This window comes from Pristiophorus japonicus, chromosome 6 (assembly GCF_044704955.1).
Source record: "Pristiophorus japonicus isolate sPriJap1 chromosome 6, sPriJap1.hap1, whole genome shotgun sequence".
Taxonomy (NCBI): domain Eukaryota; kingdom Metazoa; phylum Chordata; class Chondrichthyes; family Pristiophoridae; genus Pristiophorus; species Pristiophorus japonicus.
The window spans coordinates 200,557,181-200,571,852 of NC_091982.1; the positions used below are offsets into that span (position 1 = coordinate 200,557,181).

Below are 14,672 nucleotides of genomic sequence, written 5' to 3' on the forward strand. Positions count from 1 at the left end.
CAACAAACAGCATTGTGATAATGACCAGATAATCTGTTTTAGTGATGTTGATTTAGGGATAAATATTGGTCTGGACATCGGGGATAACTCTCCTGCTGTTCTTTGAACTTGTGCCATGGGATTTTTACATTCACCTGAGAGATTAGACGGTTTAACATCTCATCTAAAAGACAGCAACTCTGACAGTGCAGCACTCCCTCAGCATTGTTCCAGAATGCCGGCCTAGATTTTTGTTGTCAAGTCTCTGGAGTGGGACATGAACCCACAACCTTCTGGCAAGAGTGCAACCAATCGAGCCAGAGCTGACACTGCGCTTTACAGCCTTCACTACTTAACAATGACCATTGCAGTGGATTTACATTTTGTCAGTTAATTTAAGTTAATTTATTTTTTGTTCGTTGATAGAAACTGTTGTCCAGAACAGCAGTAGGACTTCCTGCTCTTCAAACTGAGCCATGGAATCTTTAACATTTTTCTGAACCAGATAGGACCTTGTTTTAATATCTCCAATATCTACCACCTCTGATAATGCAGCACTCTTAGTCCTGCACTAGTTTGTCAGCCTAGATTGTGTCCTTTAATCTTAGAGTGGGGTTTAAGCCCATAGCATTCCAGCAGAGGTGAGAGTGCTACAAACTAAGCTCTACTCTCAGAGATACGTACATTCTTAACTACAGCTCTGTATTAGCTACAATGTACTGGATAGAGAAAAAGTTCTCATTTGGTATAGCCATTACCTTAGTTACTAATTGGCAAAAATTAGATGACTTGACTACGGTTTGGTGTTCTTAATTCTAATTTAAGGTCTAAGAGTTAATATTAGTCACCATATGAAATATGTAAATAAATTAAGGTGTAGCAAAATAACATGACATTTTCGACAGTCTCCTTTAGTATCCATGTTGTACTGATTGAGGCTGTTGCCCACCCACCCACAATAGGATTGCCAGCTCTTATTGGACATATTCCTGGAGGGGTGATGATGTGACAATGATCACATGACACTTGCCCACTAACGTGATTGTAAAGGTTGGGTCCTCTGTCGCGGAGTGTCTTTGCTCCTGGTTTTGTGCCAGCAGTTGTCACATGAAAAATTCGGAGAGGTAGGAGGCTGTCCGCTCGCAGGCCCAGAAAGTGCACAGGTACAAGCTACAGGTGTGAAGCTCCAGTAATAAGATCCTGGGAAAGAATTAGTCAGAGTGGGAGACCTGGAGACAAGGCTTGCTTTCAGCACAGGAGGATGCAAGCAAGTGGAAGAGATTGTAGATGCATTGGAATTCAGAAGGAACAAGCAAGTTGACACAAACATAGGTGTATTGATGTAATCGGAAGACAGGTAAGAATGTAATGGAGAATGCGAGGTCAGAAGTGAGTTGGAGACCTTTTTGGTGTATCCAGTCAAGGAGTGTGTTAGAGGTGTTGGCATTGGTAGAGTCGAGAAGTGTTGAGGCGAGATCCAGGGAGGGGGCAGATTCAGCAACATAGGTGAAACACGTAATGTGCCAGTAGCGGTTTATGAGCTTTTGACCATTTAGAATTCATGCCACTGAGCAAGGAGGGTGTTTGAGATAATGTCAGAATGAAGTTTTGATTCCATTTTAACTGTGGATAGTGTTCCTTTCCATATCCAAATCCCTGTCACTGAAGCGCTTTTTAATAGCACAGTCACAATGGTGGTTCCCGATAACCACAATGCCTTCTGCTACTGAAACCGTTCTATTAAATGTACAGCGCGGTCGCACATGCACACTCTGGGCTGGCTGTGGGAGCAGCGACACCGATTCGGGAAGAAGCAGGGAAAGAACAAATTACGGCAGTCACCAGTTGAACTGGATATATTTCCCCCCGGGTTTCTCACAGCTCTATCCGGGAGATCAATCGTCAATTCTGGGAGACTCCTGGACAATCTGGGAGGGTTGGAAACCCTAAAACATGCACATAAATAATATGAGGAACATAAGAGATCCCTTTGAAGGTTCTCTTATTTATTACTTGATGCATATTTTTAAATATTACTCTATTAAAGTCAAAAAAGGCATCCCTGGATTTTTACAGTCTTTCCAGCCATCTTACTTGCCCGTACCTGAGAACTGCTCCACTTTTGGGATTGAGTGCCAGTTGTCTGCTTGTTATATACCTCCCTGTTACTAATTCCCATTGTAAATTTGTAACTAGCCACTAATGTGATTCTGTACTTTGTTATGCTTTATTGTAGATTTAGGGGGCAAATATAATGAAACGTGTTCAGCTCCAGCTTTTTACATTACTGATTTCTTTCAAAATTAATTAATTTTTGGGTTAGAAAATTATATTAGCATTACAGGTACTGCACTGAAGTCTTCAATTTGCTTCAGCAACATGACAGCCCATTGCTTCTGGCTAGTGGAGGATACCTGGAATTTTTCACTTTTCCGGTGGCCCATCCGCGAAGGTTTTTTCCCCAGCTGATTGCGAAGATGACTTCAAAATATGGAGTAATGAAAAGTAGAGTTCTTAACAGCTCTGTGTTGAGCCCTGCAATAATTCCACCCAGTTGATCATGTAATGACATGATTGCTGCTCTCATGTTTAAGGGTGTATTGAAGTAAAGGTCTCTTTACTTATGTGGAGGGAGGAGGAAGAAGAAATTAATAAATTAGGAAAGGGGGCAAAATACAGAAGGCATGGCGCAATAAGTAAATAATGGGGCCATCTAGTTTTAGTCGACCAATACTGTACTGGTATTTAACCAATGCCTTTTGTTTATTTAATGACATTATATTGTATTAGGAATAATTTATTAATGTAATTTATTGCTATTTTTTAGGCTACAGTTGGTTTACCACTACTAAACAGTTGTTTGGGTGCATTTAAAAAAGCACACTTTTAAAAGCTCATGAATCTGAATTGGATAGCCTTCATATGCCTATTTAGTTGCCTTGTTTTTTTGGAATAGATTAAAATGCTGAAACATAAATCGCCATATGAGGAACAGTTGGAACAGCAGCATCTCGCGGAGCTACGGGCAGAAGAAGCTCGCAAACTGAAAGAAAGGCAGGATGCACTGCACCAGCATAGACTGAAGGAATACATGAATCGGCAGCAACGCCTCCAGCAAGAAGCAGAACGCAGGGAAGAGTTGCTGCGACAGGAGCAGTTAAGGTGAATCTTTCTCTGCTGCAGTCTTTCCGTTTGATATGTCTTCATCCTTATACAGTGAGGCATTTATTGCTGGAAGTTAATTTCCCAGAAAACACTGGGGCCAATCTTCAGGGCCTTATTTAATCGACTTGTTACCGCTGCTGCTCGAGCCTCCGCCAATTTAGTCCCATCCTGGAAATGGGTGGCCGAAGTGCCTGTCTGTTTCAGGGTACATTTAATATGCTAATATGGGTCCTCCGCCATTTTGTAGGAACTTGATGCAATTTTCAGGTACCAATGGGCAGAACATGAGCCATGTTTGATTTTCATGAATGCTCCTCTTAGCTTCATAAAAATCGTCACTGGATTTCTCAACCTTCCCGATTGGCGAGCTGCGTGTGAGTACTGGTTCAGTGCTCACAGCTCACTATACCGCTCACAGGTTCACAGGCAGCTCGCCCATTTTAAGAAGATGAATTTTGGGTCACCTGCAACAGCCCTTAGGTAAGTCCCAGGAGAGGAGGGGTAGAGTGGCAACAAGAGAGGGTGATCAGAATACAGTGGATTTGGAGAAGCACCCTCCCCCCTCCCGCTCCTTCTGGCTCCATAGCAAAAAGTGTTAACATTTTTGTTTTGAAAAATACTAACCTTTTGGTGGCGACCTCAAAAGACGGCTGAAGAATCCACAGCAGCGTAGATCCAGCTTCTGCGATATCCATTTACATAGAGGGGGCCTAAAACAGGCCTTGGCCTCTCAGTTACACATGTAAGGGGCCTTACACCAGTTTTAGGCAGCCGCCAGGGATACCTGAAAAATGGCCCAACCCAATATGGGGACGGACATGTTTCAGGGGTCCTACTAGTCGCTGAAATTGGCCCTCATTGCAACCATGAGATCCAATTTCCAAGCCATTAACTGTATGACACAAATGAAATTAAATTTCATGAGGTCGGAAAAGTAGCATAGTGCACCAGTAAAGTGCAGCAAACGTTATCTGTATGCCTAGCATTTAAATTTTGAAAATTTGGTGTACTAATATTCTGAATGTAAGATGGATCAAAACTGGGAAAGTGTTCTGGTAATAGTTAGACAATATTGTGCATCAACAAAAGCAACTTGAATTTGTAGGGACAAAGACTTCTATTTATATAGTGCTTTAGCAAGTCTGTCGGAAAATTTTCACAGTTTCACAAACTGCAGAGGCTTTTGCTATGAAGTCAAATGTGGTAGCCATTTTGTACATAGCAAGGTTTCGCAAACAGCAGTGAGATCAATGACCAGTTAATTTGCTTTTGGTGATGTTGTTAGCCAGGACATTTAGCAAGTCTGGTAAAAATCAGATAGCCAGGTGGTGAAGAATAGTGCACTAGAGCCTAGTCTTTAGTTGCTTCCAAGCCTGTATTTACAGAGGCACACATTATAAACTGTGCACCCCAAGATAAGTTTACAACCCTTCCCCAGCCTACTCCCATAAATGCACATGTGCACAAGAGAGCCTCCAATTAATACCCGCCAATTGAATATAACAAACACACTACTCTCCTTCTAATAGTGCCTTGTGCTCTTTATTAACCTCATGGACTACTGGAGCAGGCAGGTTGGGCCTCAGTTTAACATCTCATCCGAAGGACGGTACCACTGACACAATACAGCACTCCCCAGAACTGCATTGGAGTGTCAGCCTAGATTATGGGGCTCAATTTCGCCAGTGATTTGCGTCATTTTTTTTGGCGCGCGCCGCTTATTTTGGCCTAAATTTTAAAAATCAAAATTTCCCTATAGATTGCGCCAACGTAACTCAGTTAGTTCCGATTTTTTCGGGTTTTTTTTGCGTCATATCATTTTGATGTCTGAACCAGTTTTTCACCATTATGCAAGTTTGGCCAATTTAAATTTCTCCTAGGACGGCATATGTGACCACTCCCGTAAAACCTTCTGGGCGTTTAAGGAAAATCAGCGCAGAACGACGCCATTGTTTATAGTCGAATTTTTGGAGATAGTTAAGAACACATAATTATGCATAATCAAGCTTACATTTTTAAAACGTAAAATGCAGGACATGGAAATTTAGTGGAATTCTTTAAGTTTTGATTTTTTTTTAAATGGACAAGCCACCACCAAACGGCTCCAAACCGGGCTCGAGGGTCGGAGCGGCGGCTGGCAGAATCAGTCCCTCGCCTGAACACAGGGGCTCGGGGCTCGGCTTGAAAGAAGCTTGGAGGGGGGCGGGGGGGGATGTGTGGAAGGCGAACGGAAAGCATGAGAAGCCTTACACTATGCTTCAAATGAAACCCGGGAGAAGGGACGGGGGGGCGGGAGGGCAGAGTTTCCTGATCATTGCGCCTGCTCAGACCTGGATGTGGTCGATACTAGGACGTCGACCTTGGGGAGAGAGAACAAAGAACCTTGTCCTGCTGTTTTGAGTTTCTTGCAAAGGTACAATCATGGGGGCAATACTGACAATACCATACCTTGTGCAAGCCTTCTGCATGATGGTGCTGTGAAGGAGATAATTGATTCAACGTCATCGCATGAGGAACCTCAGAGCACTTAGGGTGATGGGTAGGAGGCCTTACCCACGTCGGGTATATCGAGACAGGCGTTCATACCTGCACCTGAGTGATGCAAACTGTGTAAGAAGGCTGCGTTTCTGCAAAGAAGTTGTAATTGAGATCTGTGAGTTAGTAAAAGCAGACCTGCAAACTAGAAGCGTCAGGAGGACTGCTTTGTCAGTTGAAGTGAAGGTTACAGCTGCACTTTTATTCTATGCATCTGGATCGTTCCAGGCCACAACTGTGGATGTGTGCTCCATTTCTCAACATGCAACACATATCTTCATTCGGCAGATGACTGCTGTACTATATGTCCAGAGGAATGACTACATAAAGTTCTCCATGACCGCCCAGGCAATGCATAAAGGAGGTTTGGGCTTCTCCAGGATTGCTGGCTTCCCAAAGTTACAGGGCTGCATTGTACACACATCACCTTGCAAGCACCTTTGGAGGATTCCGAGATGTACAGGAACAGAAAAGGCTTCCACTCCGTTAATGTGAAGCTCGTGTGTGACAACATGCATCGCATCATGTCAGTTGATGCAAGATAACCTGGGAGCAGCCATGATCCATTCATCCTATGCGAGAGCGTTATATCTGCCATGATTCAACAGCAGCCAGAAGGGCAGAGCTGGCTAATGGGAGACAAAGGGTACGGCCTCGCCACCTGGCTCACGTATCCCGGACGGAAGCTGACTGGGAATACAACATGTCGCACATTGCGACGCGCAGCACTATAGAGAGGACCATTGGCATCTTGAAACAGCGTTTCTGATGCCTGGACCATTCCGGAGGCTACTTGTTGTACTCCCCTGAGATTGTTAGTCAGTTCACTTTTGTGTGCTGCATGCTGCATAAGTTAGCCACCATGAGGCAGCAGCAGCTGGTAGTAGAAGACCCACCTGAGGTGAGAGTGGCTGATAACGACGAGGCAGATGCAGATGACAAGCAGAAGGACGATAAAGCCATGCACCTACCTGAACCTGGAGCACGGCGGCAGAGGAAGGTGGGCCGTTGTGCCCTTTTAATGATTGCTCGAGCCTTGCGCAGCAGCTCATCCGTGAACGCTTCGCTGCCTGAAGGCTCAGCGGCAACTATTACACATGGACCATGTTTACTGTTTGGACCTGTTCCGTAATGTTGTGTTAATGAAACAAATGATGGAAATGATTCTCGGTTACTTCAAAAAGTTGTGTTAATAATCGAACAAATAATGGAAATGATTCAGTTATAATTTAAAATATATTTTATTCAAGTTTAACAAACATTTGTTTGTACTTACCTTAACTTCAATAAAAAATATTCTTGTATCAAACTTTAAAGTTTTCAGTTAAGATCAATTACAAACTTTAAGATCACTTACAAACACTAAGATCACTTACAAATTTTTAAACTTGTAAATTTACATAACTTACAAGAAACTTTTAATTTGAGAACAGTTACAACAGTAACAACAATAATAACAACAACAACAAAGAGAGGCTGCACTCATCTCTCCTCCACTTTATTCTAAGACCACCCGCTGCGCTTGGTCTTGGTGACTCCATCCCTGCCCGCAGGCGGTGGCTCAGTGTTTCTCGGGTTGAGATAAAGCTTATTCTTTCGAACATCTCGGGTAATGCGCACTTCTTGATGGTTGGGTGGGGGGCGGGAGCGGTGGGTGGGCAGGCGGTAATGTGGAGAGCTCGATTTGGGCCTCTTCAGAGGCTGGTTTGGGGATTGGAACGGGAGTGGCAGTTGATTCTGTCAATGGGCGCAGGGTCTGGGAGTGTTCTCTTATTGCACCAGCTAACTCCGACATTTCCTCCCTCGTGTGCCCTGACAGTGTGTGAACTACCTGCAACATTCCCTCCCTCGTGTTCGCCGACAGTGTCTCAGCTACCTGTGACATGTCGTTCCTCATGTTGAGCAACAGTGTGTCAACTTCCTGCGACATTCCCTCCCTGATGTGCACCAACATTGTTTCAGCTGACTGAGACATTCCCTCTCTCATGTTCCCGCACAGTGTTCCCATTTCTCGTGAGAGTGTTGTTACTTCTCCCGACAGTCCCAATACCTCATCACCCACCTCACTGATGGTGCCCAGGAGTGATCGGGTAAGGGCAATGCTCTCTGCACTTATTGCCATCATCTGAATCACATATGTTAGATCCTGCATGTCAGGAGCGCGCTGTCGAGCTCTCCTTCCCCTCTTCACCCTGGCTCGCTGCATCACACTCGGACCCGCAGCCTCGGACGGTGGGAAACCATGGAATGTCCCACCAACACTCATTCCACTCAGGGAAGGAGCTGGCACATTAATGGGTGACACCTGCACCTCCAGAGCGAGTACAACAGTGTGGGCTTCATCCATCACCTCCCCCTCACCCTCACCCCCATGCTCTTGGTCTGGAAAGTCGGATTGGACGATGTTCTCCCCTTCAGGCTCGTCCGTGTCTGAACCATCTTCTGCATCAGCTTCTGCCTCGTCAGGGTTGGCCTCAATTTCTACAAAATATAACAGAACAGACAAATGGTTAGCAGCAGAGGAGGGGGCAGGGTGGCATGTGTAGGCTCACACAGCACAGGCAACAGGCTGATTTGAAGGACCACAATGAATGATAGTACATTGCATCAACCGAAGTGTAGCTGAGGGGGACATCCCCATGAACCGAAGGTTGGCTAGCCCGCGCAGTACTTAACATTTAGCAAAGTCAGACTGTGGAATTTGCAGGACTTACCCTCTCCCTCGAGTGTGGGCCCAGCTTGTACAGTAGTGGTTGATTTTCTCCAGGCAGGACCCATCAAAGCATCGACCCTCTCTTCCAAGGGTGTCAGTGGCTGCAGATTTGTCGGGCCTCGTTCTGTTCGAGTTCTTTCTCATTTGTTGTGTGCCAACTTCTTCTGCAAAGGTGAAAATATAACTTTTTAAGCGAGGGTGTCTTTCTGCTGGGTGGGACATATAAAGCTGCTCACATTTACAATTGCAATTCCATTGAATAAATGAAAATATTACTTACACTATCTACTTGACCAGGTCCTGCCATTTCTTTTTGCACTGGCTTCCAGACCTCAGGGTGGTCACCATTGCCCAATAATCTTCTGCAAGTTGGTTCCAGCGTTTCTTCATTTCTTTTGGTGGAACTTTTATGTGACCTCTGCTGGTGTCCAGCTCGTGCCATCTGTTCTCAATCACAGTAACTAGTGCCTCCACTTCATCCTGTAATAAATTCTTGGTCCTTGCGCGGCGTTACATCTTGTATTGCAGCTCCGATTTTTCCAAAGAGAATTAAAGTTCGCACACACAACTGGCTCTTTAAAAATGGCCGATTGCAGACCGGGAGCTGTACTGTGCATGCGCGCCCATAGGAATCACATCAAAAACGTTCTTTTTTTTCGCGCATGTGCAGAAGGGGGGCATCATTTTTTCGGCGCAGACATTTGGCTCCACCCCCCGAGGCTACAGGACAGGCTGCGCGGCGCCAATTTAAAAAAATAGAACGGGGAAACTTGCCACTTTTGTTTGGAGCAGTTGGGGCCAAAAAATGGGCATAACTCTGGCAATCCGCCAAAAAACGGCATGGGGAAAATTGAGCCCTTGAAGTTGGAGTTGATTCCACAACCTTATGATTGAGAGATGAGAATACTATCAACTGGGCCAAACTGACGCTTGGGCCCCTCACATCATTATTTCCAATCACTTGCCAAGGAAGGAGAGGAGGATGCCAATCAGGAGATGAAAACAATTGAATGATGTGGCATGGTCAAACTGAGATTTTGTTGAGGCCTTTGAAGGAAGATAGTGAGGAAATAAAGAGAGTGCCAAAAAGCAGGGGTGCTGTGACTGAACAATTGACAATTAACGGCGGAACAGGAGGAAATGAATACTGACACGGAGCCTGAGAAGTAGAGAATATGAGCTTGCAAATACGGCTGGAGAAGATTGTTCAGATAGATAGTTGCAAGAGAGTGAAGTGATTTGAAAAAGAGGCAATGACCTTGAAGTTACTCTGCTAGTGTACAGGAAACGTGTGGAGCTGGTCAAGAATGAGGGTGATAGATGTGTGAAACTTTGTGCAAGAGAGGACACGGGCTGCAGATTCCTGGGGTAACTGAAGTTTTTGAAGGATGGGGAAGGAAAGCCAGCAAGAATGTTCAAGAAGTCAATCCTTGAGGCGATGTAGGTGTGAATTAGGGTTTGGTAACAGAGATGGAGAGATTGGAGCAGAAACTGTGAATGATACAGAAGTGAAAATTCTTGGCAACTGGTTGAACTGTGAGGTATAAAGGTCAGCTCAGGGTCAAGCAGAAAAGCAAAGATGCAAACTGTTATATATGTAAACTTGTATATACTTTGCACAGCCACCAGAGGGCTCATCTTCTGGAGTCCCAAGGGATCCCATAATCCCTTGGGAGCAGAGGTACTTAAGGAGGCCCCACAGGCTGGAGAGGCACTCTGGAGACCTGCAATAAAAGACTAAGGTCACACTTTACTTTGAGCTCACAGTATCCAGTCAGATTCTTTCTTCATTCATAACAACTGGCGACGAGATACAGATAACAAACCCAATGATGCAGAGAACAGTGGGCATCCTGGAGAAATTCTCGGAGGGAGATGATTGGGAAACCTTTGTGGAGCGACTCGACCAATACTTCGTGGCCAACGAGCTGGAAGGAGAAGCGAACACTGCCAAACGAAGGGCAATTCTCCTCACCGTCTGCGGGGCACCAACGTATGGCCTCATGAAAAATCTGCTTGCTCCAGTGAAACCCACAGAGAGATCGTACGATGATTTGTGCACACTAGTCCAGGAGCACTTGAACCCGAAGGAAAGCGTTCTGATGGCGAGGTATCGGCTCTACGCCTACAAAAGTTCTGAAGACCACGAAGTGGCAAGTTATGTCACCGAGCTAAGACGCCTTGCAGGACATTGCGAATTTGATGGACATTTGGAGCACATGATCAGAGACTTTTTCGTACTTGGCATTGGCCATGAAATGATACTTCGCAAACTTTTGACTGTAGAGACCCCAACCTTGAGTAAAGCCATAGCGATAGCCCAGGCATTCATTGCCACCAGTGACAATACTAAACAAATCTCTCAGCACACGAGTGCTGCTACAAGTACTGTGAACAAAGTGATGTTGTTTTCAAATCACAACATACAGGACAGGGACCACATGCCTGCAGCTGCACGTCCACAGATGTCTCACAGTCCACCATCAAGAGTGATGAATGCAAGGCCATTAACAACTTGTTGGCGCTGCGGGGTTGATCATCGTTTCCATTCATGCTGCTTCAAAGGATATGTTTGCAAGGGCTGTGGAACAATGGGACACCTCCAACATATGTGGAGGCGAGCTGCAAATCCTGTTAATCTTGCAAACCACCATGTTGCAGAGGAGGATAGATCCACAGCGGATCACGACGAACCAGAGCCTCAGACCGAGGAGGCAGAGGTATGTGGGGTGCACACATTTACCACAAAGTGTCCCCCGATAATGCTGAAGGATGAACTAAATGGACTTCCGGTGTCAATGGAGCTGGACACATGCGCGAGCCAGTCCATTATGGGCAAAAAGACTTTCGAGGAATTGTGGTGCAACAAGGCCCCAAGGCCAGTCTTGACTCCAATTCGCACAAAACTGAGAACTTATACAAAGGAACTGATTCCCGTAATCGGCAGTGCTACTGTAAAAGTCTCCTGCGATGGAGCGGTGCACAAGCTACCACTCTGGGTGGTACCGGACGATGGTCCCACGCTGCTCGGCAGGAGCTGGCTGGGAAAGAAACGCTGGAACTGGGATGACGTCCGAGCGCTCTCGTCCGCTGACGACACTTCGTGTGCCCAGGTCTTAAACAAGTTCCCCTCGCTGTTCAAACCAGGCATCTGAAAGTTCCAAGCAGCAAAAGTGCAGATCCACCCAATTCCAGGGGCGCGACCCATCCATCACAAGGCGAGAGCAGTACCGTACACGATGAGAAAAAAGGTAGAGATCGAGCTAGACCGGCTGCAAAGAGAAGGCATCATTTCGCCGATCGAATTCACAAGTGGGCCAGTCCAATTGCTCCTATCCTCAAGGGAGACGGCACCGTCAGAATCTGTGGCGATTACAAAGTAACTATTAATCGTTTCTTCCTGCAGGCCCAATACCCACTATCAAAGGCCGACGACCTTTTTGCTACGCTGGCGGGGGGAAAGACGTTCAAAGCTGGACTTGACCTCGGCCTACCCTCACCTGCATCAACACGCACAAAGGTCTCTTCATTTATAACAGATGCCCATTCGGAATTTGATCAGCAGCGGCGATATTCCAAAGAAACATGGAAAGCTTACTGAAGTCGGTCCCGCGCACGGTGGTCTTCCAGGACGACATCTTGGTTACAACTCGGGACACAAGTGAGCATCTGCAGAACCTGGAGGAGGTTCTTAGTCGACTCAACCGCATGGAGCTCAGGTTAAAACCCTCGAAGTGCGGTTTCCTGGCGCCTGAAGTGGAGTTCCTGGGGAGAAGAATCGCGGCGGACGGCATCAGGCCCACCGATTCGAAGACGGAGGCAATCAAGAATGCACCGAGGCCACAGAATGTGAAGGAGCTGCGGTCGTTTCTAGGACTCCTGAACTATTTTGGTAACTTCTTACCGGGTCTCAGCACACTTTTAGAACCACTGCACGCCTTACTGCGCAAAGGAGCCAAATGGGTATGGGGCAAAAGCCAAGAAAATGCCTTTGTAAAAACTAGAAAATTCTTATGCTCAAACAAATTGCTTGTGTTGTATCCATGTTTGGTACTAGCATGTGATGCATCGTGTGACGTCGGGTGTGTATTGCAACAAGCTAATGATTTTGGGAAATTGCAACCGGTTGCTTATGCATCCAGGAGTCTGTCCAAGGCTGAGAGAGCCTACAGCATGATTGAACAAGAAGCGTTAGTGTGTGTCCAAGGGGTAAAGAAAATGTATCAATATCTGTTTGGGCTAAAATTTGAATTGGAAACTGACCATAAGTCACTCATATCCCTGTTTTCCGAGAGTAAGGGGATAAATACTAATGCATCAGCCCGCATCCAGAGATGGGCGGTCACGTTGTCCGCATACAACTACGCCATCCACCACAGGTCAGGCACAGAAAATTGTGCCGATGCTCTCAGTCGGCTACCATTGCCCACCACGGGGGTGGAAATGGCGCAGCCCGCCGATTTAGTCATGATTATGGAAATATTTGAGAGTGAGCAATCACCCTTAACAGCCCGACAGATTAGAACCTGGATGAGCCAGGACCCCTTACTGTCCCTAGTTAAAAACTGTGCGCTTCACAGGAGCTGGTCCAGTGTCCCAGTGGAAATGCAGGAAGAGATAAAGCCATTTCAGCGGCGCAAAGATGAAACGTCTATACAGGCAGACTGCCTTTTGTGGGGCAATCGAGTAGTAGATCCCAAGAAGGGCAGAGACACCTTCATCAGTGACCTCCACAGTACCCACCCAGGCATTGTAATGATGAAAGCGATAGCCAGATCCCACGTGTGGTGTACCGATATCAATGCGGACTTAGAGTCCTGCGTTCACAGATGTTACACATGCTCGCAGTTAAGTAATGCTCCCAGGGAGGCGCCACTAAGTTTATGCTCTTGACCCTCCAAACCGTGGTCTAGTGTCCATGTCGACTATGCAGGCCCATTCTTGGGTAAAATGTTCCTTGTGTTTGTAGATGCGTACTCCAAATGGATTGAATGTGAGATAATGTCGGCAAGCATGTCCGCTGCCATCACTGAAATGTTTGCCACGCACGGACTACCCGATGTTCTTGTGAATGACAACGGGCCATGTTTTACCAGTGCCGAGTTCAAAGAATTCATGACCCGCAACGGGATCAAACATGTCACATTTGCCCCGTTCAAACCAGCATTCAATGGTCAGGCAGAAAGAGCAGTGCAAACCATCAAGCAGGGCTTGACGAGGGTAACTGAAGGCTCACTGCAGACTCGTCTTTCCCGAGTCCTGCTTAGTTACCACACGAGACCCCACTCACTCACTGGGATTCCACCTGCTGAACTGCTCATGAAAAGGGCACTTAAGACAAGGCTCTCGTTAGTTCACCCTGATCTACATGAACAGGTAGAGAGCAGGCAACTTCAACAAAGTACATATCATGATAACGCAAATGTGTCACGCGAAATTGAAATCAATTATCTTGTATTTATATTGAATTATGGACAAGGTCCCAAGTGGCTTCCTGGCACTGTAGTGGCCAAAGAGGGGAGCAGGGTGTTTCGGGTCAAACTTTCAAATGGACTCATTCACCGGAAACACTTGGACCAAATCAAACTCAGATTCACGGACTATCCTGAGCAACCCACTTTGGATCCTACCTTTTTTGACCCCCCAACACACACACCAGTGGCAACCAACACTGCGGTTGGCCATGAAACAGAACTCATTATCCGCAGCAGCCCAGCAGGACTCACCACACCAGGCAGTCCAGCAAGGCGGGCTGCACAGCAGTCCAGCGAGGGTCCAACTGACGGTTCACCGATACCAGCATCTGCACCGAAACGATCAACCAGGGAAAGAAGGGCCCCAGATCATTTCACCTTGTAAATAGTTACACTGTTGACTTTGGGGGGGGGGGGGGGAGTGCTGTTATATATGTAAACGTATATACTTTGTACAGCCACCAGAGGGCTCATCCCCTGGAGTCCCAAGGGATCCCATAATCCCTTGAGAGCACAGGTACTTAAGGAGGCCTCACAGGTTGGAGATGCACTCTGGGGACCTGCAATAAAAGACTAAGGTCACACTTTACTTTGAGTTCACAGTATCCAGTCAGACTCTTTTTTCATACATAACACAAAGCACCTGGTAAACCTGAGCTGGCAGCTGGGGAGGCTGATGGAGCTGCAGCTAAAGCTATAGGTCCATAGGTGGGAACTGAAAAGGATGGTTTTGGTTTTATTGACAGTGAACTAAAGTCCAACACAGGTAAATGGAATAAAGATTTCTTCTCTGATGACTTGAAAGG

At 46.2% G+C, this 14,672-nt stretch overlaps 1 protein-coding gene across 6 annotated transcripts in view; it reads left to right on the forward strand.

Annotated features, from left to right (window-relative positions):
* golim4a (golgi integral membrane protein 4a) overlaps positions 1-14,672 on the forward strand; it is a 155,902-nt gene that overhangs the window by 108,214 nt on the left and 33,016 nt on the right. For all 6 annotated transcript variants that reach the window (XM_070882315.1, XM_070882318.1, XM_070882319.1 and 3 more), the window contains one exon: positions 2,936-3,141. In XM_070882315.1, coding sequence (XP_070738416.1) covers positions 2,936-3,141 — 206 coding nt within the window. The remainder of the gene's footprint in view (positions 1-2,935; positions 3,142-14,672) is intronic.